The sequence below is a fragment of the Centrocercus urophasianus genome, unplaced genomic scaffold, assembly GCF_019232065.1.
Source record: "Centrocercus urophasianus isolate 14NV4802_14NV808 unplaced genomic scaffold, USGS_Curo_1.0 seq_34, whole genome shotgun sequence".
Lineage (NCBI taxonomy): Eukaryota > Metazoa > Chordata > Aves > Galliformes > Phasianidae > Centrocercus > Centrocercus urophasianus.
Window position 1 is genome coordinate 6,636,128 of NW_024884911.1, and position 27,201 is coordinate 6,663,328.

General features: G+C 52.4%; 4 protein-coding genes across 6 annotated transcripts; 2 read left to right on the top strand and 2 right to left on the bottom strand.

Moving 5' to 3' along the window:
- The first annotated feature begins 1,421 nt into the window (after nt 1-1,421).
- B3GALT9 (beta-1,3-galactosyltransferase 9) lies at nt 1,422-2,669 on the top strand. Its single transcript, XM_042831070.1, has one exon. It carries the CDS (start codon nt 1,422-1,424, stop codon nt 2,577-2,579), a length of 1,158 nt encoding a protein of 385 aa, XP_042687004.1. The 3' UTR covers nt 2,580-2,669.
- Nucleotides 2,670-3,300: 631 nt separating this feature from the next.
- PSMD5 (proteasome 26S subunit, non-ATPase 5) lies at nt 3,301-10,035 on the bottom strand. Its single transcript, XM_042830971.1, has 10 exons — nt 9,863-10,035; nt 9,595-9,739; nt 8,562-8,675; nt 7,992-8,120; nt 7,444-7,553; nt 7,193-7,335; nt 6,778-6,969; nt 5,807-5,916; nt 5,554-5,694; nt 3,301-5,091 (listed from the first exon to the last, which is right to left on the bottom strand). Exons 1-10 carry the CDS (start codon nt 10,033-10,035, stop codon nt 4,834-4,836), a joined length of 1,515 nt encoding a protein of 504 aa, XP_042686905.1. The 3' UTR covers nt 3,301-4,833.
- A 936-nt stretch (nt 10,036-10,971) lies between these two features.
- CUTA (cutA divalent cation tolerance homolog) lies at nt 10,972-17,156 on the top strand. Its single transcript, XM_042830910.1, has 6 exons — nt 10,972-11,081; nt 13,055-13,203; nt 15,203-15,262; nt 15,837-15,882; nt 16,049-16,098; nt 16,539-17,156. The coding sequence occupies exons 1-6, from the start codon at nt 11,004-11,006 to the stop codon at nt 16,639-16,641; spliced, it is 486 nt and encodes a 161-aa protein (XP_042686844.1). The 5' UTR covers nt 10,972-11,003; the 3' UTR covers nt 16,642-17,156.
- A 348-nt stretch (nt 17,157-17,504) lies between these two features.
- Nucleotides 17,505-24,677, bottom strand: PHF19 (PHD finger protein 19). 3 transcript variants are annotated; one of them, XM_042830909.1, is made up of 15 exons: nt 24,582-24,677; nt 23,063-23,218; nt 22,621-22,702; nt 22,429-22,524; nt 22,241-22,341; nt 22,019-22,167; nt 21,704-21,799; nt 21,537-21,605; nt 20,802-20,922; nt 20,601-20,668; nt 20,341-20,505; nt 20,160-20,247; nt 19,963-20,048; nt 19,791-19,886; nt 17,505-19,704 (listed from the first exon to the last, which is right to left on the bottom strand). In XM_042830909.1, exons 2-15 carry the CDS (start codon nt 23,207-23,209, stop codon nt 19,356-19,358), a joined length of 1,713 nt encoding a protein of 570 aa, XP_042686843.1. In that variant the 5' UTR covers nt 23,210-23,218; nt 24,582-24,677; the 3' UTR covers nt 17,505-19,355. The 3 variants fall into 3 exon arrangements, with proteins under 3 accessions (XP_042686843.1, XP_042686842.1, XP_042686841.1); XM_042830908.1 differs by lacking the exon at nt 24,582-24,677 and adding an exon at nt 24,527-24,551; XM_042830907.1 differs by lacking the exon at nt 24,582-24,677 and adding an exon at nt 23,991-24,014.
- Between the last annotated feature and the right edge of the window lie 2,524 nt (nt 24,678-27,201).

The following is a 27,201-nucleotide window of genomic DNA, read 5'->3' on the forward strand; positions in this document are numbered from 1 at the left end:
CGGGCACCATGCTGCGTGTAATTGCAGCAGGCTGATGCACATGGGGGGCTTATTATTGTTTTAAAATCGCACAATTGGGAAAGCCAATATTTGTAATGGAAGAAGTTTCAAATACCAGTGTTTATTTGCTTATTAAATAGTTTAGCTGGAGACAGAGCATCTTCAAAGGAGGAATTTTTTTTTCCTCAGAATGGGTATCTGGGGCTGTAGAGCTGTATTATTATACATGAAAAATATTTCCTCATCAGCTTTTTATTCCGGAGAGCACACTCAAGTGACATTACCCTTGCAGACAGCTTGCCAAGCTCCACAGCACAGCTCCGTGAGGGCTGCAGGGACCCAACCCTGCTCCAGCCAAAGCTGCAGCCCAGTGGGCAGCCCAGAAGGGAGGCCTGGGTGATCCCATTGCTCACAGCAGGGCACTTCTCCTGCCACCATTACAACAGCTGCCCAAGGAGAAGGTGGGACTCTTTTCCCCCCATGGTTTCACGCTACTTTTTCGGGGTGTTGTGGGGACACTCTGGGTGCCACCACCACCACAGCACCAACATGTGCAGCCCTTTAGAAGTGCAAGTGATGGGTGGGCAGATAGCACAGCCCTGTGACACAACGGCATTTCACTGAAGTGTCCCCAGTGCAGCTGCACTCTGTCATTCCCCCAGGACCCCACAGACATCACACAAACCCCTCCTGAGCGTCAACAAAGAGCAGAAGGAAAGGCTAGAACCTGGCTTTATGTTTGCTGCAGCTGCAACACAATCGGCCTCGGGATCATCTTTCCTCCCCACAGCAGGAGAGGTGAAGCTGTGCGTGGGTATGGGGAGGTAACCCAACCCTGCAGCCCCAGATAGGCGCTGCCGCCCGAGGGGACGCTGCTCCGGGAGCTGCTGCCCACAGCCATGCAGGTGGGTGCCCAGGTGTGGGGTGTGGGCACAGCACGAGGCTTGAGGTGCATCCTACAGCTCAGAGCCAGCACTGGGTGGGGAGCAGCTGGGCCAGCAGCACAGCAGGAAGCAGGAGAGGTGGGGAGCAGCCCTGGGCTGAGGTGGGGCTTGGTCCTGAGTGATACAGTTCAATCCTATGCAGTAACGGCTCCCCTTTTCTCCTTACCCCTTATCCCATGGTTCTGTCAGATCAAGTACCAAGGCTAACCTCTGAGGATGCAAACTGACCTTACAGGACTTCATTAATATCTCATGCCTTCAGTTACAAGTTAAAACAGGCAGAAAGCCATTCAAATATTCAGTTATTCCTCAGCATATCCACAGATAGATGCACAGAGATGAGACATTTAATCTACAGCACATTAATGTCCACCTCAGCTTAAGCTGTCCCTGGTTTGTAGGAAGCAAAAAGCTGTAGACTTAATAGATGTACACAACTACAAGCCACAGTTCCATTTTGCCTGAATGTATCGTAAGATGTACTACGAACGTGAGACAAAATTAAATGCTCAGCACCCAGGTGTGTTTCTTCCCCAGCTGTGCAGACTCCGGACCCACCAGTGGTGCTTTGTCCTGTTCAATGTCCTGCTGTTCCACATGCTTCTCTTCGGGGCAGACTTGCTGGAGGAATACTTCCTGCGGTCATTACCTCTCTCCTACAGCGATGCAAAGACCCTGGAGATCAGGGAGCGGGCCAGGAAGCTGGACACAGCCCTGCTGAAGGCCAACCTCTCCAGGTCTTACACTGTCAGCAGCGCAACGTGCTCTGATCAAGAGATATTTCTGCTTGTTCTCGTCTGCAGCAGCCCAGGAAACAGGACTAGGCGCAACGCCATCAGGCAGACGTGGGGCAATGTGACAGACACCACGGGTTATGCTGTCCTCACCTTGTTTGCTTTAGGAAGGCCAGCTTCGGCAGAAGCCCAGCAGGAGATCGATGAAGAGTCTCAAAAGCACCGCGATATTATCGAGGGCAGCTTCATTGATTGCCCTGCAGCTCAGACACAGAAGATGATGATGATTGTGGAGTGGGTGGTGACTTTCTGTCCTCACGCAAGGTATACTCTTAAGACGGACGAAGAAATGTTTGTTGGCATTCCCAGCCTGGCTGGATACTTGCTCAGCTTGACTCAACTAGAGAATGTCTACAGCGGGAGGGTCATCCACCAAGGGGTGCCTGACAGAGACCCCCAGAGCCCCAGCTTCGTCCCCATCCATCACTACCCAGAGGAGTTTTACCCGGATTACTGTGACAGGAGAGCCTTCGTCATGTCGCAGGACGTCGTGCGCAAGGTGTTCGTGGCTGCCCAGGAGGTGCCAACTTCAGTGCCTGCCGACGTCTTCGTCGGGATCTGTGCTAAGAAAGCTGGCATCACTCCCATCCACAGCTCTCGCTTTTCCGGCGAAAAGCACATCAGCTACAGTCGATGCTGCTATAAATTCATTTTTACCTCTTCCAACGTGAACGAGGATGAGCTATTTAAGGATTGGAAGGAAACAAGCGACGGGAAAAACTGCTCGCTTCTGGAAACGTACTACAGCCTGGTGTCCTGCAGGGTTCTGACCTATATCGATAAGTTCAAACAGTTTAACTTGGACAGAATAACAAGTGAAGCTTTCCATTTCTCTGATTAAAGTATAATTTTTGGGAAGGAAGGCTGCATTTCCTTCCACCACTCCTTCTTTCTTGTACATATTCAGCAAGCTCCCCTCCAAGTTGGCTTCTTCCCTTCAACAGCTAATGAATTACTAATGCTATCATGTTGCAGTAACAAAAGCTTTAAACATATTTAGCTGCATGCCCTTGTACATGTGTGTGAAGCAAGTAAAACAAGAACAAAGAAACATGGTGTGCACCCAGTGTTTTCCTTTGTACATAAAGATACACCGCCAGTAACACGTGAACCATTTGGCTATAAAAAAAATGTATTGGCATGTACTGAACAGGGGTAGAGCTGAGCTCTAAGCTCAAAAACCTGAGGCACACGTGCATACAGATCCCTCGTTTGGCACCTCTGTATTTTAATATATTGTATTTGGCACATGAACCATGCAAAACAGATGTTAAGGACTTGACACAGAGAGCAGCCTTCATAAGCAACAGCAGAAGACGTGCAGAGAAGTGACTCATGAGCTGCAGAAAAGGTTTATACTGATTTCCTTTACCAAGATTTCAGTGTACAGCTCATCTAGAGCTACCAGCACAAGAAGCCACCTGGAATAACCAAGCTCAACCCCAATACAAGTGCAAAGTCACATTCTTTTCCTTTTTAGGGCTTTCATGTTTCTCCATACTCAGAGGTTCACACAGCTCCTGTGCTCCCTCAGCTCACAAATGAGACAGTACATACTGCGCTTCCCACCAGCAGATGTTTATTATGCACACTAGGATGAAGTGAGAAGTAGCATCATGTTGGATGACAATTTTTTGTACATATCTGATCATAAGTAACAAAGCAGATCACCTGCATTCAGATAGTTTGTCAGACAGATTCTCCCCAACTACCCAACTTCTCTGAGCCCATTCAGTTCCTTGCCAGCAACGTTCTCTTGCCAGCAATGTTTTGGCAGGCAATGATAACATCTCTGCTGCAGCCTGAATGTACTACAAGCAATAGAAGAGTTACTGCACAACCAGACAGCTCAGCCCACTTCACTTGGCAGCGTGAGGACACCAGGCAAGTACTTTCCATAGATGCACAGCTGACTTCACACACTAAAATAAGCCCCACAGCAGTCATTTCATGTGTTATTATGCTCCCTCCACCTTGTCTTCAGATTTATGCCCCCAACAAATCCAAGACAGACCTCCAGTATAAAACACACTGTGATCTTTGTTTATGGACCAACACATCGGGGGGGACAGAAGGGACCCAGCCAACCTTGTACCTCACCTCACCCATCACCTCCAGAGGAAGATGAAGCCTCATGAAGCACTACATTTGTATCCTAATTCAGTTCATGCATTTGAACATAAACACTTTGTGTTCTTACTCCTTTTATTCCAACTCAGGCAAATAAAATTGGTACTTCTTTAAATAAAACATTAAAACATTAATCTTTTTTTAATTAAAAAAAAACACAAACAGTTTAAGATTTGGTTCTAAAGTAGACTTGTAGCTGGTGCTCCTGTTCAGCAAGCAAACCAAGCTGCCACAGCCACAGTTAACGAGGCAAAGCTCCCAGTTTGGTTTTATAGATCAGCTTACTTCTGTTTGTTCAAGGATTAAGTGTTTGTTTTTTGTGATCCTCAGTATAAAATGTAAACAATACTCAGGACTTATTTAAACATGACTTACTTTCAGCAACCTGATCAGAGAAGAGAATCCAGTTTGTACTCCCTCATGTGGACAGAACGTGACCAGTTTACTCTTAGCAAGTTTCTGACAGAACTACAGCTGGCTAAAAGAATATTTTCTATGCAAGTGCCAACCTTGGCAGAGATAAAAAAAAAAAAATGTTTTTTAAAAAAGAGAAACTATGGCAGCATGTGAGGTTACAAAACCTCAACAGTTTTTTGCCTTTTTAAATTTTTAATTGTACTGTGATCTACTGAGAAAACATGATAGGAACTCTAACCTCAAAACAGTTTAAGTAAACATTGACAGCTTCTGCAAAATAAGACACAGTCAGCAGTGCTCACTGCACTTACTTGTCTCAGAACAGCACACGGGAAAACTCTGCCAGGAGATCCCATGAAAAATTACGTTGTGCCCTGTAAGAATTGATTTGCTCTCATGACCCTCATTTCAAATGGAGTCAAAGTGCTTCATGTTCCTTTAAAGAGACACTCACACAGCTCCTGTGTGGGGAATCCTTCACACCTTACATCTTAACACCTATCTCAGTAATGTGGTTTGTAAGAAGGGGAATTGAGACATCAGTGACTTTACTCTGCTCCTTCCACAGCTGTAGTAGAAACTGCTTTGACATAATAAGGGCCTTCATTCAAATAAGCCCTAAGCCTCAAGTAATACTGATTTCCAAAGATTTCTGCAATTGTTTTAGAGTTTACAAGGGCCTTCACCAGTTCATACTTGGCATCCTTGGAAGCTTTGTCAGGTTCCACAGATCTGTCTACAATGTATTCCACAAACCCTGGACTGTTGAGCATCAACTTCTGGGCCCAAGCTTGATTTGCAATAGCCTAAACGTGAAGACAAAAAGAGAAGGAAAATTCATCTCACTTTTAAAAACACCCCAAAATCAGTAACACAGAAGAGAGAGCAGGAAAACTTAAATGGAATATTAATTCCACACAGTATTTACACAACTACCATCTGAACAGTGTTTATCACTGGAAACCAAGCACAGTTCAGTGCTTCTCTAGCATTTTAAGTGAATTATCAAAGCAGTGACCTGCTGTATAGGATTTCAAGGAAAAAAAAAAAACCTTTGGATTAAAGTTTCTTAGAAAAGCACTGCAGACATGACTGATTTGCTGTAGTCATTAAATGGTGAACACAAGTGAGACACAAGGGAAAATACATTTATTTCTGACTGCTTCAGGACTTCATATAATAAAACACCACCATTTGTGACTGAAGAGCCTGAAACTGCATGACAATACAGTTCATGACCAGATCTTTAATAAAAGAAAGAAGCTTACAGTGAACACCCTTAGAGCTCCACAGTGCAGATCAGGGAACGGCTGAGTACTGATGCTCCTGAAGAGTTCCAGTGGTTGGCTGGACAAGGATGTGAACCATGACTCAGTCATTCTTAGAAGGTCTTCTGTCTGCTGCTCTGGCTGCACAGATCACAGAAGTGTTCAGATATGAAAGGTTAGTTAGAATTATGAGTAAGCCTTCACACAAAGGCCCACCAATCGACCAGAAAACCAACCCACCAAATAAACTTACAGGCAAGTAGAGAAGAGATGAAACAGCATCCAAGCATCGAAGCCGCAGCTCCGTGGGTGCATTCTTAGCCTGGTGCCCTATTTTGTTTAACAGATTCTGAAATCTGCTTCCTTTGAAAGTAAGAAAACAGTTCCTTGAGTAATTCAGGCAGACCTTAGCAGAAGTACAACGTTACTGACCTGCAACTTTATACACCACTCTCCTACCACTGATGTAGTACATAAAGCCTGAGAAAGAATACCTTGATCCACTGGAACAAGAGCACTGAAAGATTCTCTCTGCTTCATACAGACCTAAGACGGATGAATCCAAAGCTTTTATGTTTGTTCTGTGGACTATCCAGAGATTTCCAGAAGCAAAGTTATTTGTCCCAGATAACTGAATCGCATCGGGAAGCTCAGACCCTTGTACATTTGTGATTAGAAATCCCCAATCCCAACCTACAGTGCCACAACAGTTACCTGTTGTATGTCTGCTCATGCTCATTTTTCACTGAAGTTCTTCACTTTGGACTAGCAGCAAAAAGAAAACAACAACAACAAAAAACCCAGGACCTACTTTCAATCATTTGAGCCATTTTATATTAAGAAAAAAAATTGCAGCCTTTGAAAAGAAAAAAAAAGTGACACTGCACAATAGTTCATATTTTTCTCACCCTGCTGAGAAGGCCATGAGATAAGAGAAACAAAGGAATCCAACATGACAGGTGTACTGACAGTTTGTATGCTGCAGCTCACTAGAGAAGAGTGACTCCAATAACACCAGCATTCTATCTGGGAGGCATTTCGCTCCGCCATGCCTGACAAGGCAATTAAAAACCTCCTTATCTGCTATAATGCAGCTATTTGAAGAGACAAGCTTGACTGCTGAGTATGTTTTTCAACTCTTTCCTCTATTACACTGTTATCAATACACTTTTTAATAGTATAATACACTGAGAAAACGTTATTACCAAGAAAGATGATACTAACTTGCTTTCTGTAAAACCTGTTTGCCTTCCACACTTGATCCCAGGATTCCTAGCGTGTCCACAGCGACTCCAATCATGGTTGGATCGTGACTTTCTGCCATTTCAAAGACCTTCTCCATAAAGACAGGATATCGCTCACAGATCTGCTGTGGGCTGTCGACAACAGCCAGGTTTCCAAAGAATTTAATAAATCCTAATGGAGACAACAAGAAACAAGTACTCAGAGTGGAGTGACAGCATAAATTAAGATAAATTAAGATAAATTAAGCCTATTCTTTAGTATTTTGTGCACATCCAATGTGAATTCTACTATCCAAAAAATTCAAGGGCTTTTGAAACAGCTTAGCAGTCCTCCCAGTTTAACATCTAATACTTGCAAAGGGTAACCACGGGAAATTAGAAAGGCATGATGTAACCTGGTAAGTAGAAGCCTGAGAAAGGATCAGACTCTGCACCAATGATGATGTTAGAGATTTTGTCAATCACTCCCTGCTGAGCAAGATACTGACGTCCATGGGGAGTGTGAGCCAATGAAGTCACCATCTCTATGCACGTGGCTCTGTAACAGACAAACAGTTTATTTGGTCTTCTGTTTACAGGGGGTTATTTTGAGCTCAAGCACCACAGCTTCAGCAGTCTGGGAAATCTCAAATTCACTGTGACGTACCTGACCAGAACATCATCTCCAGTCAACTCTCCAATTAAGTCTGATATTAATCCACTGTTTGCACAGTAATTAAGTGAATCTGCTGACACTGAAGAAATCTCAACAATTAGCTAAATAAGAACACAGGAGAAAAGAAGGTAATACCACACCTGGTATATCACAATCCACAGTAATGGCCAAATACACCTCATAACACAGATTAACCCTTTATACATTAAATACAGTTTTATCTTTTCAGAATTAATCTAAATGCTTGCCTGAAACAGGCTCCTGCAGAGCTGCAAGTTGACAGCACACACACCTGACTTTTCTTTAAAATATGAACTGCTATTCCCATTAGGCTCTAAATGGCTAACCTGCATTACTCCTCCTTCGGCGTGCATTTCTAAACTGACACACTGCTCAGCATCACTGTTTCTTTCCCACACCTGAGTTTTTAACAGCTCTGCACAGCAGTGCTGCACTCCTCCTGCTCCCTTCTTGCCTCAACAAAACAGACATGAAGAAAACTCACATAACAGTAAGGACAACGTGGATCCCATTCCTACCTCATACACTCTGTACCGAACAACATCATTTGTTGCCATGACATTTTTCAAGTCACTTAATAAGCTGCTCACAAACAAAGCCTCTAAGCCATCTTGTGTCTGGGCTATTCTTGAGAGAGATTTGATGGCCTGTGAACAAAAACAATTGCTTGCTATAATAACACAAAGGGAAGAAAACGCAGGACGATTTGATTTAGCCTCAGCGTTCTTTAATAACATATTAAATCATGCTATTTGTCTAAAATTGTAGTTGTCATTCACTTTTCAACAAGAATTATTCTACTGCTGACAAGGGCTAGCTTTTGTTATTGTGATTCAAACCCCTGGCATCAAATGTGGGCCTCTAAGTTCACTTATGCACCAATAGTTACTGGAAAAAAACAGTTCTGGGTAAATGTTTTTAACCATATCTAAGGATATTCTGGGCTTAAGTCATTTATATGACTATAAATGTCTTCCAGGCAACATAAGCTCTTTTTTCCTTAACAAAGAGCAGCAGCTGACATTTCAACAGCAGCAGAAGAGGCATTCTGTGCAGCATCTACAGAAGAGGAAGAAAGCAACACTTACCTCTTTAGCCACCGCTATTTTCTCACCACCAATGCAATTTATTATCTGCCGTAGTAGTTCAGGAGTGTTGAGAATTTCTCTAACAGCATCTGAATTTTCAACAATCCTCCCAACCTATGGGTATAATTAAATAAAGTTATTCAGTAACACCACAACGGCCTTTTTCTCCTACGAAGAAAGGTTGAGTGAACTGGGCTTATTTAGCTTGGAGAAGAGAAGGCTCTGGGGAGACCTAATTGAGGCCTTCCAGTACTTGAAGAGAGCATACAAACAGGAGGAGGAATGGCTGTTTACAAGGGTGGATGGTGATAGGACAAGGGGAATTGGTTTTAAACCGAGACGGGGAGGTTTAGGTTATACATTAGGAGAAAGTTTTTCACTCAGACGGTGGTGAGGCACTGTTACAGGTTGCCCAAGGAGGCTGTGGATGCCCCATTCCTGGAGGCATTCAAGGCCAGGCTGGATGTGGCTCTGGGCAGCCTGGTCTGCTGGTTGACGACTCTGCACATAACAGGAGGTTGAAACTACATGATCACTGTGGTCCTTTTCAACCCAGGCCATTCTATGATTCATTTTGTGATTTTTTTCCCCCCACAAGGGCTGGATCAGACACCCATCAGGCAAAGGGAATCACGATTTCTGGAGGCACTCAGAACAAAGCAGGCCAGCACCCCAAGCAGCCTGCTGTGGCCCTGCTTTTAGCTGGGATTGGGCCTGTGATGACCAGAGCTCCATCCCAAACTTCAGAATCATAGAATGCCACAGATAGGAAGGGACCTGAGCAATACAACATTGCTGCACTTTGCTCTATGGCACCTGCTGTCAGTGCTGGCTTATAATGCTCTACTCAGAGCAGCCCATAACAAACAGAAGGTTCAGTTACAAGTGATCTCTGTCCAAACAGAGCTTTATGTGTTATGGTTAGCAGGCATATCACGAAGCTCACACGCTGCACAGTAAGAGCAGCAGCCCGCAGCAAAGCACCCCAACAGTTGGAATGAGCACGGAGCTGAAACCCAGATCACGGCCGTACCTGGGATATGGAGAGGATCTTCACGGAGTCGTCGGGGTGGAACAGCCCCTTCCGCAACTCCTCCCGCAGGTTCTGGATCACGTAAAGCGGGTCCAGGGCCTGCAGGAGCCTCTCCAGGACGGCAACGCAGGCGGACAGCTGCTCCCTGCGCGGACAGAGAGAAACCCCTCACCGGGACCCGCACCTCGCCGAGAGGACGGGGCCGGGAGCAGGAGGAGGCACGGGAGCCACCGCGAGAGACGGGGGGAGGCAGGGCCGGGCCGCTCACCGTTCACTGGTGCCGAGGAGGTTGAAGAGCGCTGCCAGGTGCTCATCGCTGAGGCGGGCGCGCAGGGCGGCGGGCGGTACGGCCTGCACGGCGAGCCGCAGTGCGCGCAGCTCCTCCAGAGGCGCCTCCTGCCGCGCCGCGCGCTCCAGCAGCTCGACCACAGCCTCCGCCATCTTGGCGCCACCGCCAAGTCCCGCGAGATCGCCGCCCCACCCCTTCCTTCTCTTTAGCAACGCCACCCCGTCGCTAAGGGTCCCTTTCGCGTCCGCCGCGCAGTAAACAAAATGGCGGCCGTGCCCCGCCCCCTCGTGACCTCCGCCACCGCCTCGCGCTGCGATTGGACGGGGATAAAGTGGGGGCGGGGCTGGCGTTGTCCCGCCCCGTGTGAGGGGTGTCGTTGGGGGGCTGCGTGGGGCGGTGGGGAGATTGTCCGTAGGGTGGTGGAGCTGCTGAGTTTGGAAAACACCTCAGAGATCATCAAGTCCAACCGCAACGTAACCACAGTGCCCTAAGAAATTGAATGATCTGCAGCGTGCGAGCGTGGGGCGAGTTTGGGGTCTGTGATGGCGCCTGTCGTGCGCAGCCCTGCTGGGAGCAGCTCGGGTGGGGGCTGCTGGGGGCAGGCAGTGCTCACAGGCTGTGCCGCTGGGCAGCGAGGCTGTGTGGGCCAAGGCCCGTATGGCAAATACAGACAGAAGTGCAGAAGGGAGACAAAATGTCGTTTTTTTCAGTGTGTGGAACAGCAGGGATTGGAGCTGTGCTCGTGCTGGGCAGCACCTGGCATGTCTGAAGTCGTGAAACGTTTCAGGGCCGTGGCACATCACAGCTCTGCGGCAGCTCCGGCCCAAAGCACCAAGCCCCAGAGTCTGAGAAAAACACCAAACGATGGGAAGATGAAGGCAGGAGGAGGGGGGCCGTGCTCCAGCCCCACGCAGGGCAGGCAGGAGGGTGGGCTGCTTGGACTGGATGGCCTTAGTGGGCCTTCCCAACCTCAGTGGCCCGGTGTGGGCAGGCAGGCAGGCAGGCAGCAGGGCAGAGGAGGAGGAGCCAGGGCTGGCTGTGGGCAGCCGTCCCGGGCAGCCTGCCCAGCGCAGGCAGTGCAGGTGGAGGCAGCGGGACGCAGCTCTCGCCCGGCTGGGGCATGGAAGCTCTGGGCCCCCGCTGCCCGCTGCCCACTGCCCAGGGCTGCCCCCGGCCGGGCTGCCGCACCGTGCTGCTGGTAAGTGGGAGCGGGCAGCAAGGGCATGGTTTCAGAGGGGCGCCTGGGGGGCAACTTGAGGGTGTGGAAGGGAAGGAGCCTGCAGGAGAAAGGCGTTCTTGGGTTGCTGCGAGCAAAGCGAGTGTCCGAGGTGTTTTTCCACTTGTGCTGAGGAAGCCCGGAGGTTGGCACGAGCTGTGTTGTTGTTTGCTTGTTGTGTGTTTGTTTGATTTGTACACAGCCTCATCCAGGCAGAGTCGTTTAGGAAAAGACCTTACAAGGTGACTTTAATCCCTAAAGCTGTTTATGGCTGGCCAAAGCCAAAACAGTTTCATCTCACGCACATCTTAGTCCCTAAGCTCAGCTACCGTTTTGCCAGTCAGTGCTTTGCAGTGAGATAATCGCACAGCAGGCTGTTCATCTTTGTTCACTTGAACCTTTTGGCAGCCAGGAGTTTGTCTGCTTCCCTCCTGGGAATCCTGAAGGTTCAGCCCTTCACTTTTGCACCATCCCTTGGCACATTCAGTGCTTCCGTGCTGTCACCATTTTTTCTCAGAAACAAACACAAGCAAACATAAAAACATCACCAAGAAAATCAAAGGGGTGGTCACTGTTATGCTAATACTTAACCACAAGTGTTCATGGGGATTTCCTCTTCCCATGCACATACATCTTCCAAGGGGATTAATGATTGCCATGCTAAACAGGACAGAGTTTGTCCTAAGCAGGGAATGTGATTATATTCTAATCTGGAGAAGTAAATACAGCAGCATATCTCAGCCTGGCTTGTGGCTGTGGGAGTTGGTTGTGGGATTTGCTGTACAGTAAATGTTCAATGGCTTAGTGGGGAAAAACACAAGCTCAAGGAATTATGATGATAAATCTTGTGATAACAAAAAGTATTTCCTCAAATGGACTGAAAAAGAGGAGACAACGAATACAGAGCATCAGTCATTTCCCCAGCGGAAGTGTTCCTGTCTTTGTGGTGTCAAGATATTTTTAGAATTCAATCTTTTAAGAAAACAACGAGCACTTCTGCCATTATCTGTGTGCTGGGAGGTGTTCAGAGGACAGAGAAGGGAGGGAATAAGGAGGAAAAAAGGACTATCTTCTTAGTCTTATAAAAACCTTTTTGTCACTGTTGCTGAATAAGGGCCAGACGCTGTTTGTTGAAAAACAACAACAAAGAGAAGAGCAGATGTGCAGAGACAGCAGAGCTGCAACCCCAGCACAGGCACCCATCCTTCAGCTATTACTCAGCACACCAAATTAACCTTGCTATTCCCAGCTGAGATAATTTACAAGATTGCATTTCTATGTGACTGTGTTTATGGCATGTGATCACCAAGAGCAGCTAACGTGCTTGCCAGGAACGGGATGTGCAGCAAAACAACTTGTTGCCACTCCGCTGTCAGCACGTGGAAAGAGCAGTACTGTTGTGAAGCCCTACAGACTTAGGCTGCGTTGGTAAGGATTGCTGTGAACAGATGGAATCTGACTGTATCATCCTTATCAGATAATTAAGATGAAATGAACTTAAAAACAGCATTTTGGCTCTGTCCTACCATGCCTGCTGTGCGACGTCTGTGTCACAGCAAAACATCTGTCAGCAGAATGCAGGAAAGAACTTGCAGGTAAGGACTAAAGCTCTGCAGGGCCTGCACAGAATGTGTTGTCCAGAGTCCCTCCTGGAGATGCTGCTCTCCTCCAGCTGCATCTTCTGGGAGGCAGGGGCTCCATCCCCACTTGGCTGCAGGATGTGTCCTGGGTGCTCCTGTTTGCAATAGAAACAGCTGAACAGAGGCAACTTGGCACAGCATTAGGTTGGCCCCATTGTGGGGGAATAAATCTCACTTAAATTGCAGTGAGCACTGCTGTAATGTTGAAAGAAGACTGGAGAGGTCTTTTGAGCCCGAGATAAGATTAAGATAAATGCTTGTTTTTAGAAAATGCAACGTTTTCCCTTCAGTAAGCACTCATATGTTGCACTGCAGGCGATGACGCTGTCTCTGCTCATGTACCCCATGCTGAGAAGCCTCGCTCTGCAGCTGCACTCTGCCATCACTGGCAGCTATGTCTCTGGGACCCACTCCATCGTCTTCATCAACTGCCTCAACGAGCAGATTGCCAAGGATATTGCAAGGTACTGAGAAGCTTTCCCTGCTTGTCTGCTTCAATTGTTTGGAAATGGCTTTTTGCAAAATAAAGCTTTTCTTTGACCCCGGAAAGGAGCTGCACTTCTCTGCTGTGTCAGGGCTTTGACACTTCTGCCTTTTGTTTTTAAGATCAAGCCATGGCCCGAAATCTCTGCATCCTCAGTTGGATTAAGACCCAACCCCATGTCCTCTGACAGGCCATAATCCTTCTTCTCTGAGCAGCACAGTAACAAATTCCCTGAGAAGTGCACAGTGCACTAACATAAAAACAAATACGAATGAAGTGATCCACAGAAAACACAGAACAAACTTTGGGGAAATATCAAACTTGATATTTTTTTCTCTTTCAGTGTCTGAGATACATTGCATGATGTTTTGCATGCAGTTTTTCCACATATCCATCAGTCTGTGACTCAATAGGTGGTTTGTTCAAAGCAGTGAAACTGTTGACTCGGGAAATGTTTATGATGGACCATTAAGTTTCCTGCAACACCTTCTATGAGCTGTTTTCCCTGCTATGCTCTTGCTTGCCAAAAACTCTCCCTGTCCTCTGTAAGAGCAGAGCATTCCCAAGCAGCCATTCAGGAGCTGACCGGCTACTGAAAGGGATTTTGTGTCACCTTAAATACTTCAACTGTATGAAGAAATTCAAGTAGAATAGTGTCTGTGCCACTGGATGTCTCCAGAAAAAAAAAGAACAACTGTACATGGCTGGTGAAAAGATCCCTCTGTTCCTGAAAACACTGAGTTGTAACAGCTCTGCAAATGTTTTCCACTCTTTGTTCCTTATCTTGCAAGGAAGGGAGAGGAAGCAAATCATTCTCTGTTGCTGAGATCTGTTTACTTTGCTTGCATTTCTACTGGTGGAGTAATTGTTCCAGGAATTTGGATGAATGAGCAATGGTTGTGAAGGATGACACAGGGCTCCTGCATTTATTTTCCCACCCACCTTTTTCTTGGAGCTGTCATGTGTGCTCTTCCTTAATGTTGCTCAAAGGAGCGCTCTAAAGAATCAGGATGCAGGGGAATTTTCTGCTGTTTTTAAGGAAGAGGAGATCAGGGTTTGTGGAAACAGGTTTGCACTGTCTCTAAGAGATAACTTCAAGTCCTCAGAGGAAACTCATGGCCCACCCAGAGATGTGCCCCTGCCCCATACCTGCTGTTGGGTGGTTGCATGCCACAGAACTCACTCAACACTTGGCAGCCCATGAGGTGCTTCTGCCTTGGGCCCGTGTGCATAATTTCCTTGGCTTTTCTGCTTAGTAATATTTCATCCATCTCCCTTCAGAGCCTATTGTTCAGTGTGGCAGGGACGCAGAAACACCCGTTAGGTACCCAACCCAAAGATACCACCTATTATGCAGGCATTCTGCACTGCCCATGTGCAGCATCTCACAGTGTTTCCTGTTACCATGGTGGTTGCCTGTTTCCACCCATCTCACCAGAACAAAGAGCAGGATATCAGTCAGGATCACAGTTTGCTGAGGCAAAGCAGAAGCAATTAGAAGGTATCGAAAAGGCTCCGGCGCTCAAGTGACTTGGAAGTTGCAGATGGGAAAACAAAGTGATTTGTGCCATGTGTCCTACATGATGAGCACAGCGGGGAGATCTCCATTCGTGCTGCTGCCATTTGTTGGGCTGCAAATTAATTCAAGATGCTTTACAAGCTTTAAGTGACTCGAGCTGCACGTGGCTGGGGCACACAGCTCCTGGCACAGCTGGCCTCCAGGCCACGGCTCCTGCGACTTGTCCATGGGGGCAGCCCTGTGCCAGGCACCACTCCCTGCTGCCGGGGATTGGGACAGCTTTAGGGACAGTTCCAGCCCCAGGCCAGGAGGATCTGAGCCAGAGCAGCCCCAGCTGGAGATCACTTTGCTTTCCCAGGGTAATAATTAGCCTCAGTCCATGTCTCCCATCTGCTGCACGAGGCAGCATGAGGGATGTCCCTGCGAGCCAAGTGGCAGTGACCCTCTCCTCTCTCACCAGGGGCATCATGGACAAGAAGCTGGCTGCCTACGTGAACATTCTGCCCAAGAGCTCGGCCTTGTAAGTTGGGCTGCTGTACCCCAAAGGAGGAGGGGACCGGGGCTGAGCTGCACGGCCTGCCTGCTCCGTCTGTTCCTCCTCCCCACCCTGTGCAGTGGATACTGAGAGCCTCCAGGTGCCTCCTCACATGGGGACCCTGCGTGCAGATGAAATCACTGTGGCCTTCTGGCAGCGTTTTTGCTTTGAAAGGTCAGAGCTGACTCACAAGAAGCAGAGCTCCTCTCCTGCAGGGAAAAAGAGGGAAAAAGTGTGATACCATGCTCAGTATCCCGCTGCACTGTGCTCCCTGTCCAAAATGTCTCCCTGCCTCATTCAGAGGGGTCAGCACCCACGGCCCTCCCAGTGCTCACCTCACCCTGCCCTGCTGCCCTTAGCTCCCTCAGACCTGGCACATCAAGGGTGGCCCCAGCCTTACAGCTCCACGTGTTGGATCATGGGCATTTAGGACTGGTGATGCTTTTCCAGCACCACTTCATAGAGGAACAGTCACATGCAGGGGCACCAAGCACCAGGGAGATCAGCAGGGCTGTACCCATAGTTGAATGTGCTAATGGTTCTTTCCTTTTACATACAGGTATTTCTGGAAAGGGGAACTGGAAGAATCCACTGAAATCCTGCTGGTAGGTGACAGTGTCCCATGGCACAGCAATCCCCATCCCAGAGCCCAAGCCAAATGGGGCTGCAGGGTGGCACCAACCCTGAGTACCCCCAGGGTCATGGCAGTGGTGCATGGCCAGGATTCAGGATTGTTCCCTCCCTTTACTCTTTTTTCTTTACTCTCTGCAGTTAGTAAAAACAAGGACGTCCAAAATAAGTGAATTGTCCAACTATGTCAGGTGAGCACGGGGCTTCCTATCCGCAGTATGCAGCCATCTCATCCTCAGGCTTTGGTTCTCCTCGAGACCAATCCCACCCAGGAGGGCTGTAGGCGCTGCTGGGTACACTGAGAGCCAGAAAAGCCCCAGAACCACACCAGCTGGAGCAGGCTGCTGGGAACATCGGGCTCCCTGCATGGGACAAAGAGGGCTTCAGGGTCTGTAGGTCCCCCCATCTGCAGATTTCCTGTCCACCCCACGAACTGAGTGCTGAGCACAGCTGGTGGCTGTGGTAAAACTCAAACTCAAAGCAAAATTCCCACGTGGCACAAAGTGCTTTGAAGTCAGGGGGGATCACCCGGGGCAGGGCCCACGCACCACGCTGCTTCCTGCACCGCCAGCCTGTTCCTGCTGCGGGATGCGGCCGTGGCACTGCGCCGCTGCGTCTGTTTCCACTTTAGATCCATCCATCCCTTTGAAATCCCCGAAGTCATCAGCCTGCCTATTGACCAAGGAAACCCCCTCTACCTCAAGTGGATTGGAGAAAACGTCCCGCGGGATTGAATGAACAGCCCAGAAACCACCCTGCTCTTGAGGAGACCGATGAGACAAGTTCTGCTGGGGTTTGTGCACGGAGGGACACAGGAGAGCAGCTCACATCAGGGGTGTGATGGTTTGAGATGGGGAATTTCATCTGAACTTGAGATGTCCCCTCCCTGGCTTGGCCCCGCAGCAGCACTGAGCTGCAGGCGGCACTGGAATGGGGAAGGGCAGCACAGGGCTGCTGCTGACTGAAGGTGCTCTCAGCACTGCCCTGCAGCACCTGGGGATGGTGCAGCATGTGCCACTCACACACGTGGCACTGGCTGAGCCCCAGCAAGCATCCTGCCTGTCAGCTGGGCTGAGCTGGGTAAAGCAACCCCATTCAGGGACCCAGGACCAGCAGAGTATAGCTCTGCTGCTTTCTCCCCAGACCAAGCTGAGCCTTAGAAAAAGATGCTCATGTTGTGTAATTGGATGTAAGTTACAGATTAAATCCATTGTGTGACTGGGAAGGGAATAAACCAGAGCATTTCCTACCTGCAGCCTCATGAGTCATTGCAGTTAATGGGTGGAGTGAGCAGGGCAGGAAGGTCCTGTCAGGGCTCAGTCGGTGTCCATTGCAGGCAGTGGGGATGTGGTGCAGGCACTGAGTTGCAGTCGGAGGTATTGCAAGGAGGGCTCCCAGGTGCAGGAAACAAGATAGCAGGGCAAATGGTAGCTGGGCTGTGCCTGTGCACAGCTGTTTGCATCCTTCTGCCATCCCCATGCTAGGCAGCAGCATTTCTTTGCAGCATGACCCAGGCATGGGGTGCTGCCCAGGGCCACACACTGAACCCTCAGCTGCCCAAATCCCCATACCACAAAAAAATAAAAAAAATAAAAAAAAGAAGAAAAAAAGACTTTTTAATTGTACATCAGACATATTAATTACAACTCAGATATAACAAGAGTTGGATATTACAAGCAGCAGCCTGAAACCATAAATCTTTAGAAGGTGCATAGAGTCATTATAATATCTATTATAACTAATGCAAAATATATTCTGAAACAAAAATATTTTTAAAGGCTCCATGTTCAGTTCTCTGCAATAGGCCAAGGGAGAGGAAAGGGAGAGGAGGAGGATGAAGAAGGAGCTGCCAAGCTCACCCATGTTCTCCCAGCACATCGATGCCACAGGGTTGGTCTGGGCACAGCTCCTGGCAGCCCCCAGCCCTCCAGGCAGTAACTGAGATGGTCACCTGGGCTCCATAGGCCCTCATGATGTGGAAGCACAAGCAAACCTGGGCTGGATGGATGGGCCCAGCACCAGGCACGGTGGGGTCCTGGCAGCAACCTCTCCAAAACACTGGGGCCTCTCAGAGGCAGCTCCATTCAGATGAGCAGATGCAAACCGCGCCGTGGCTGCAGCCGAACAGAGCTCAGCACACAGCTCTGCGCTGAGCACCGCGCCAGCGCACGGCCCGGCTGGCACAGCGTGAAGGCATTGCAGGGCTTTGCAGTGCTGTGCCCAGTGCTCGGGGTGCTGCTGCTCACTCCCAGCCCACGCCATGGGCAGCACCCACACTGCGTGTCCCATTGCGGCGCCGCAGCAGGGAGGCTGTTCTCCAGGTCTGTTCTTTATGGGCTCTGTTTGCGATCTGCTCTCTCACGCCAATGGATTTTCACCTTTATACGACACGAGGCAGCGCGCCGCCTTGCTCCCCACACCCTCGCTGTACTCTGACAGAGTACTGAATCATTTCAGTACTTCTGCAATAAAACAGCTTTTTCCGTTCATCCCCTGGCTGGCAGACCACGAACACGCCGAGGAACGATGCTGCTGCAGGAGCACGCGGCTCAGCAGGGGGATGGGGCAGAGCAGCACACATACATCAGCATATCTTAGAAAGAACCTAATGAGTACATCTGAGAGTAGAATTTAAAAAAAGTTTGCCCCTGAACCAAGTGGCCGTATTGCTTTAGACAAAAAGGGGTTCTCGTTCTCCTTCGGTATAGAAAACCACAGTGAAGCAGCAGCATGCCCACAGCAGGGACAGCCCCATGGGCAGGGGGGCACCCTGCTGCCTTTTTGGTTTCTTGGCTGGTTTGGCACTGCAGGACGGGCATCTTTGAGGGAATGAAGAGCAGTCCAAGTGGTGCCCGCTCTGGTTTAAGGCACATGAGTGTGTTTGGCTGAGCTGTGCCAAGAGGTGATTGTTGAGATGGGGAACGCATCCAGGCCCTGGGATGGGGTCTGAGCAATTCGTAGGGTGTCCTTCCTTCAGAGCAAATCACATTCCTCTGATGTGATGAATGGGTTTGGCAGGAGAAGGAAAAGCCCACACAAGAACTGTGGCATCACGTGCCATTTCCTACGGTGTAGGGAGGAGCCACTGGGCTCCACAGTGGGACAGCAGTGGTGCTTCAGCCAGGGTCCCTGCGAGACCTGGATGCTCCTGCCTGGATGCGGTGCTCCAGGAGGGGCCTGACTGCCCCACTCCTCTGGTGACCGAAGGCCGAAGCGTGGCTCTTTGCATATACGTGGCCAATAAAACAACAATTGTCAAAGGAATACAATAAGAAGGCTGAGCACTGCGCCAGCTCCACCCCTCACAGCTCCACGCAGCCAGGGTGCTGAGCACAGGGCATCCTCCTCCTCCTCTTCCTCTTCCTCCTCTGCTGCACCAAGGCCTGGCTGCACCCATGGGCTCCGCTGTCAGCTCCAGAGAAGGCATTGGGACCAGAGGGACGGGGGCTCAGTAGGGGGTGGTCCCTTCCCACTCCACCAGGTACTGCACTCTGCCCTCCAGCGTCACACGCCGTGCCAGCACCTGGTACTTCTCCCCGCACACCAGCCGCCCCGCTGCCCCAAAGTAGCTGCTGATGGACGACTTGAGGTGTGAGAGCGACGAGTCGTCCTCGCTGATGCTCTCGAAAGTGTGGCTGTCGATGCCATCATCCGGCCGCTCAGGCCCACACGTCACCTCGCTGCCCTGGGGGCTGCCCACTGCCGGCTGCCTGCCTGCTGCCCCGCTGCCACGCTTGGGCCGTGCTGAGGAGGTCAGAACTGTCTGCTTGCGCTTACGGCTGCCCACCGTCCTTCGGCTGCGGGACAGGGAGAGAGGCAATGCGGTGCCGTGAGGGGAGATAGAAGATCCTCAGGAAGGGGGTGAAGGGGCCACAGCCCTCACCTGGACTCGCAGGACAGGCTGGTGGTGGCTGAGCCTGAGGTGCTGACGGCATCCGTGGAGTCCACATCGGAAAGGAAGGTCTGCCCCGAGCTGGCACTGGGATGGAGGCAGCGTCGGCCCTGTGGCCCCACACCTCAGAGCTCCCCCAGCACCACGGCTGGGCGGCACTCACCTCTTCAGGCTCTGAATCTCATCCAGTGTGAAGTCAAAGATGCTGGCCAGGTGGTGGTTGGTGCTCCAGGCAGAGGTGAAGTCGCTCTGCACCACAAAGAACAGCACCTCAACACCACACAGCGGCTCGGAACCCTCAGCCCAGCCACCGCAGCACTCCCTCCTCCCATGGCCGTCCCACAGCCCGCAGAGACTCACGCTGGGGATGGCATCCTCCAGAAGGAACTTGGCCCTCTTCCGCCGCACCTTCCGCCGCTTCTGCTGCTGGAGCTGCTCTGGGAGCAGGCTGCAAGGCGAGATGTAGGGTGAGATACAGGGCTGGGGCTGCATAACGGCGCTGTGCAGCACCTACCTGCCTCTGTGGCTGTGCAGCACTCACCTGTCCTTGTGCACATATCTGCTCTTCCCTCTCCTCTTCAGCTCACAGGAACCCCTCTCGCCCGGCGCCTTCTCCGGCAGCACTTTGCTGGGGGGGTTCGGCGGGACGCGGATCCGCAGGCGGAAGATGCATTTCTTCTTCTTGATCTCCTTCCCACAGAGAAACCTGAGGAGGAAGCAGCCTTCAGCCTTGGGGGGACGAATCAATCCCAGGAGAGCAGGAGCACTCCGTGCACTGTTCCATTCCCAGCCAGCACTCACCTGCTCTTGTAGCTGTTGAGGGCATTGAGCAGGTGGGGGCCGCGCTCAGACACAGGGGTGCCGGTCAGCTGCAGAGACACCAGCCTGAGCTCCTCGGGGCAGGACGGCCACCCCGACCCCTTCCCCTTCTGGCCTCCTGCCCCCCGTGTCCCTGTGCTCCTGAGGCTCTGACCCTTCGCACCCAACACCCACGGGCATTACCTTCCCGAGCTGCAGAGGGTCCCAGTGGTGGTTCACGAAGGCCAGGATCTCCTCAAAGTCAAAGTATTTCTTCTTGCTCTGCACGCCCAGGTTGTACAGGGCAAGATGAACCACGTCCACCCTGCAGGAGCAGCCAAGACCAGCAGGTCAGTGAGCGGTGAGCAGCCCACACCCAGCAATGCTGGCCCAGGGCACAGCACAACTACAGCAGCTCTGTGCCTCCAGACCCCACAGCAGCCCTGAGTTCTGGAGCCCAAGGATGCGCCAGTCCCAGAACAGACACCCACTGCTGCAGCTTCCTACCAAGCTCCAGCCATGCACTCTCGCTGCACTCAAATACGAGAGCAGGATGGCTCTTACTCACATGTAGACTATTTACAAAACAGTCTCTCCTGCTGGACTTCACACTTGCATCTCCAAAAGTGAAAGCCAAGCAACATGTCCTGCAGAATTTTCCTTCTCCTGCACCCAGTGCTGCTCTGTGCAACACCCCAGTGCAGATAGCACTGTTAGGATATTTTACAAAGTGCTTTCAGATCATCAAGGTGCACTATAAAGTACAGCAGAAACTTATATTTAATCTCAAAACTTGATGGCTCGTTCCCAAATTGCTTTTTGCAGTTATCTCCTGGTGAAGGTGTGCTTTGGCTCCCTGACAGCACAGCACTGCACACTGGTGCCCCACGAGCCCAATGGGACCCGGCACAGCACACTGGGGCCATGGCCCTTTCTCACCATCGCAGGGGCAGGCGCTTGATGTACTCAGGTCCCTGGTTGCACACGGAGCAGAAAAACACATAGAATCTGGAAAAGAATGAGGATGGAGAGTATAAGGGGGGTCGGATCACCCCGCAAGGATGCAGCACCTGCCCTAGCGTGGAGATGTGGACACGGGGACGTACCGATCCCCGAACATCATGGGGTCACTGAGGCACTGAGTGCACGCTTCATGGAACCACTGCCGGCAGCGGTAGCACTGCAGCATCTTCAGGTACCACCTGGGGACGGAGAGGAGACGGTGCTGGGGAGGGCAGTGTGAGCAGCCCCAGCCAGGAATGTGAACCCTCACTGGCAAGGAGCTGCATGCAGACAGAGCAGGGCAGAGAGGGCAGCAGAGCCGGCAGCCCCAGAGAATGGCCTTGCAAGCAGAGAGCCTCTCTTGGAGGAAAAACACCCATGAACCAGAGCAGGCCAGCCCCTGAGCAGGCAGTGCTTACTCGCCAGGGCCCCCGCAGTAGCAGTAGCACTGCTGCTGGTTGGTGCGGTGTGGAGAGTCCCACTCCAGCAGGTCAGGGTTGTAGGACAGCACCATCTTGACGGCTTGCAGTGTCTTGGCAATGGCTCCCTTCTTCAGGGCACCCCCCTTCTGCAGGAGCCAGCAGGACAGGGTCAGCAGTGAGACCACAGCCCACCCCGCAGCGCCCCGCAGCCCCACTCACCCGCACGGCCAGGGCGAAGATGCAGCGGCGGCAGAACCACGGCGTCCCCAGCGGGCCCTCGCTGCTGCTCGCCACCGGGACGTGGCACTGCTGATGGTAACCTATGGGACAGCTCGGGGTCAGCATCACCAAGCTGGCCAGATGCATGCAGGATGCTGCAGGACACAGAGCCATGCGCCCGCACTCACCCAGCCCGCATTTCCCACAGATGAGGATTTCATTCCTGGGCCCTGATGTCTTTCCCAGGCAAATGTTGCACTTGGGTTCCTCCCCGGGGACGCCGGCTGCAGGATGGAGAAAGTGGTGATGGCCCCACAGTGCTGCCCACAGCACATGGGCTCCCAGGAGCAGTGAGCAGGGCACGACGGGGTGGCACTCACCATGCTGGATGTCCTTCCAGAGGACCCAGTACTTGGAGTTGTCCTCAAATGTCACCAGGCAGCTCTGCTTGGAGCCACTCACCTGTAGGGACAGAGCACAAGGAAGCCTGCTCCCATTGCCTGCACTCTCCTCTTTCTCCAAAGCCATTTTCCCCATCTCTCAGAGCTGCAGGAAGGTGGGTTCCAGGACAGATACCCGGCTAGGACATCAATCCAGCCACTCCAAGGACCACAGTCACTTCACAGCGCAGGCCAGCATGCTGTGAGCTGCCCCAGAGAACAGCACCTGCACCACGCACACTTTGGATGCCCTCTTACCCTTCTGAATTCCCTCTTTACTCTTCTGTGTGCCAACTTTATACTTCTGGATGCCCACTTAAGCCATCTGGATGCATTCTTACCCTTTTGGGCACCCATTTACCCTTCCGCATGCCCTCTTTACCCTTTTGATCTTCCCCAGGTAGTACAGCCCATCGGTCCAGCGGCACAGCACGTACTGCCCCTCGCTCAGCTCCCTGCAGCTGCCGCCCCTGCGCCCGGCAGCCCCGTGCACATCCCGGGTGATGGAGTTCAGCGTCCCGTTCTCCATGAGCAGAGCCTGCGGGGACGGAGGCGATCTCCCATCAGCAGCGGCGCGATGTGCCCGCGGGCCGAGCGAGGCGCCCGCTCCGTAAGCGCGGGGTTCGCCCGGACGCTCTCAGCATCGGCAGCTTTAAATCGAACGCGAAGTCGACAATTTCCTTCTGCACTTTTGCCAACGGGACCGCTGGGGGAGCGGGGAGCAGCGCGGGCAGCAGCGGATAAAACCGAGCGGCCGCGTTTCGCAGACGCCGAGGGTTCCGAGCGCGGGACAGAGCCCCGACTGCCGGCAGCACCGCCCCGATGTCACTTTCCCCCCTCGGGGCTCCGTGCGGGGCCCTCACACCGCGGATCGCAGCGCTGCCGGTCGAAGCGATCCGAGCGCCGCGCCGCCCGGGACGAGCCCCGCGGGGCCGCCGCCCGACTGGAGGCAGCGCGGTGCCTCCGGACGGAGCCGAACGCTCCGGGCAGAGCCGCACAGCGGCGGCGGCCGCGAGTCACCGCACGGAGCTCAGCGCCGCTGCTCCGAGAGGTTCCGAACACCGCGGCGGGCGCAGCCACGCGCCGCTGCCGGGACCGCTCCGGGAACTGCGCAGCGCCGCTCCGGGACCCCGCCGGCACCGGGAGCGACGGCACCTGCCGGGCGGGAGCTCCGCGGGCGGCCCCGCAGCCGCGAGACCCTCCGCCATTGGTTCATTCATAGGCGCTGTGGCGCCGGACCGTCCCGCCCCGTCCCGCCCGGCCCCGCCGCCCCGGCCGCCTTCCGCCGCTCCGCTCCGCGCCGCCCTCACCGCTCGGCGCCGCTCCTCCGCCGCTATGCCGCCGCCGCCGGGCTCGGCTCAGCGCCCGCCCGCTCGGGGGCCGCCGGGGCAGCGGCGGGGCGCGGCGGCGCGCGGCGGGGGCAGGGCGCGGGGCGCCATCTTCCCGCGCTTCCCGCGGGCATTGACGTCCCGCTTATGCAATTAGCGCGGGGCCGCCTCCCGGAGCTCCGAGCGGCGCGGCGCGGAGCATCCCGGGGTGCCCCAGACGCCACCCGGCCCCGCGCCAGGGAACGGCCCGTGCTGCCGCCCGCCGGGATTCCGGGAACCGGGGGTCGTTTTTCTCCGAATCCAAGCAGAAAAAAAAAGAAAACCGAAACAAATCCGTCGGTGCCGAGACGGAGGCTGCAGGGTTTGCTATTTGCGAGAGAGCGCTGCCAAAAAAAAAAAAAAGAAACGTTTCCAGGCCCGATCGGGCGGCGGCGAATCCGCCGGGTTCGGAGCGAGGCGCTCCGTGCGCGTTCCGCCGCCCCGCGCAGGGCTTCCGCGCACCGCCGTTCGTCGCGCACCTGCGTGGAAGCAGCGCACGAAGAGCCGCTCCCGGCGCATCGGTGCTAAAGTCACCTCTCGAAGACGGCTGCGGAATTCTGTTCTCTTCGGAGGAGTTTTGTCGTCGTTTCTTTTTGCAAACCGGAGCCTCCCAGAACCGCTGGCATCGCGTTGTGCCGCGGGCGGCTCCGCACGGGCTCAGAAACACGTGGGGCCGCCGGCGCTGCGGCCGCCAACTGCCTATGCGTGGAGTGAGAGCGGGGAGGGCAAAGTGCGGGTTTCAGGGTGATTCATTGCATTTTGGGGTGATTCATTGCATTTCAGAGATTCTGGATGGGAGCGCTCCAGCAGCCGTGCCAGCAACAAATGCAGCATCTGCAGCACAGCTCCCAAAACCCTGCATGGGATTTCCTGAGATCCAGAAATGGTCCGGATAATCCAAAGAGTGGTCCAGATAGTCTTGGGTTGTCCTTGTAGGGGTCAGAGACCATGCAGCACCGTGCCATGCCATGCCATGCCATGCTATGCTAAGCCATGCTGTGCTTCCTCCCAGTTCCCCAAGGCCAGGCCATGTTTACCATAAGCAGCCAAAAACTGGCAGCTCCTTCCCGCTGCCTGCAGCCCTATCCTGCACAGAGAACCTGACACATCTTCCAGGCGCCCCACGGCTGAGCCCTGCAGTGAGTCACAGTGTGCAGCCGTGAGTCACCACGGGATTAAAATAACTCCTGCACCAGAATTTCGCCTGTGGGCAAACACTGCTGCTCGTGTCCCTGCACTTTGCAGCTGTGCTCGGGCCCACAGGCAGCCGGTCTGGGTGTGAGGCTGCGATGCTGGGACAGCAGTGCTCTCCCCGAACCTCCTCAACCATTGTGGTTGTGTGTGCAGCACCCGGGTCGTTGGCCATGGAAGTGTGGGTGATGGGAGAGGTCAGCCAGGCACTGAGAGATGCCCAAACCCTTTTAATGAGAGGGGACAACATCACCAACCGGGGCACCCCACAGTGGCAGTGCCCTCTGGGCTCGTTTGAACAACGCTGACCTCCTCACCATGGAGATCCTTCACTGTCGTTGCATTTCCAATGCAGTCCCTACAGAATGATTTGCACAAAACCTTGGTGGCACGTTGTCCCACAGCCCCACGCTGTCCCCAAGGCCTCTCCCCACACCCTGTGCCCATGGAGCAGGGATGCTGAGGGCTCCCACGCTGTCCTTCCAATGGTGCTCTGAGCGCAGCTCTGATGGCGGTGGTTTTTCCCCACATTTTATCTCCTTTGCAAACAGGAATGGGAGGAGGGGTTTTGTGTTGGCTCATAACCAGAGGCAAGGAATATTGAATGGAAGCCCAAACACGAGGCTGCACCACAGCACTGCCGGGCCTGGAGGTACGACGTGCAGTGAGGATGTGCACTGCAACACACACAGATCACCAGGCTCCATGCCTCCAACCACCCCAGTGCCACCTCCGCCCAGCCAGGTGAATAGCACCATAGCACGCACTTGTGCAGATGGGAGCAGCCACAACGAGTTGCATTTGGCTGCTGGCACACCTCACCTTGCTCAGTGCTTCCTGCAGCCCCACACACTCAGTGTCCTTCCCCCAGAGCCAACTGCTCAGCCAGCACGGGCAAGCTGTGCTCCCAGCAGCTGTGCACGGGGCTACTGAGGCATGTGGCTGTGATGAGGGGTGGTGGCATCTGACATCCAGCTGCTCCGTGCCAGCTGTGCCTTTAAGAGGAAGAGCATCAAGGCATTGGGTTTTGTGTCTTTTATTTACTTACTATGAACTTAATCCATGTCCTTTTTTTTTTTTAAGCTTAGCTTTGTGTGCTCCCATGCAATTGCATAAGAGGCGAGGAGCTTGTAAGTGTTTCTGCAGCTGGGCAAGGTTTATACTAATGGAGTGGTTACATAACTTTGACACAGATACGTTATGTACACGTCTGCAGTTCCTGAGCTCGGCTCAGCAAAGACACCCCAGCATAAAAATTAAGAAAAAAGAAAGAAGAAATGGAACACATGAAGAGTGGTGTGAGGCCGTGATGGCAGCACAGCCCAGGGCCCTTCCCTCCCACAGGGCTCTCACAGCCCCAGGCTGCAATCAGGGAGCAGCAGCCATGAGCCCTGCTGTGCTCTTCGAGGGCCCCTTGCTGCTCCATGCACAACGAGCTCTGATTGGACTCCTCCATTAATTGCACCAGCAGCACAAACGTGCACGCAGACACACAGCGCTCTGCACCAATGCGTTTGCAGCTCTCCCACACACTTTCTCTTTCCCCAGCCTTCTCACACCCAAGGACAGCCCTTCCCTTTCTGCTACGAGACAGCAGCTCCATACAGAGGTGTGTTCTGCAAACAAGCCTGAAGCAGAGCAAGGATGCAGACCCCCACCCTCCCACCCTCCCCAAGGCAGCACCCACTGCTGTCAGAGCTCAGCCCACCGCTGCCTCACAGCAACAAGTGGGGTTTGCAGCACGGCTCAGCAATTCCCTCTGCAAGCTGCTGTATCACATCCCCGGGTTGCTCAGTTCCCTCTTCTGCAGTTAAAATGATACACAAACCTTCTTTTATGTTCGTGAGCTTTATTTGGGGAATAAACGAGACGGTAAGAAAATATGAATGATTAGAATAAATACAGCACTTGTCAGAATTACACAGCCATGAAAAGGAAAATATTTTTAGGCACATTACTGCAG

Excerpts from the sequence above, each read along its gene's own strand:
- PSMD5 (XM_042830971.1), bottom strand. The coding sequence starts at position 10,035 with ATGGCGGAGGCTGTGGTCGAGCTGCTGGAGCGCGCGGCGCGGCAGGAG. Across the intron at positions 5,695-5,806 it reads CATCTCTTCTCTACTTGCCT|CCAGAGCAGCAGACAGAAGA; the intron begins GTAAGTTTATTT and ends TGATCTGTGCAG. Across the intron at positions 5,092-5,553 it reads GAGCTCTAAGGGTGTTCACT|GCTATTGCAAATCAAGCTTG; the intron begins GTAAGCTTCTTT and ends CTTCACGTTTAG.
- B3GALT9 (XM_042831070.1), top strand. The coding sequence starts at position 1,422 with ATGTACTACGAACGTGAGACAAAATTAAATGCTCAGCACCCAGGTGTG.
- PHF19 (XM_042830909.1), bottom strand. The coding sequence starts at position 23,209 with ATGGAGAACGGGACGCTGAACTCCATCACCCGGGATGTGCACGGGGCT. Across the intron at positions 21,606-21,703 it reads CCCATGATGTTCGGGGATCG|ATTCTATGTGTTTTTCTGCT; the intron begins GTACGTCCCCGT and ends ATTCTTTTCCAG. Across the intron at positions 20,669-20,801 it reads ACCCTCTGCAGCTCGGGAAG|CTGACCGGCACCCCTGTGTC; the intron begins GTAATGCCCGTG and ends GTGTCTCTGCAG.
- CUTA (XM_042830910.1), top strand. The coding sequence starts at position 11,004 with ATGGAAGCTCTGGGCCCCCGCTGCCCGCTGCCCACTGCCCAGGGCTGC. Across the intron at positions 11,082-13,054 it reads GCTGCCGCACCGTGCTGCTG|GCGATGACGCTGTCTCTGCT; the intron begins GTAAGTGGGAGC and ends GTTGCACTGCAG. Across the intron at positions 15,263-15,836 it reads CTGCCCAAGAGCTCGGCCTT|GTATTTCTGGAAAGGGGAAC; the intron begins GTAAGTTGGGCT and ends TTTTACATACAG.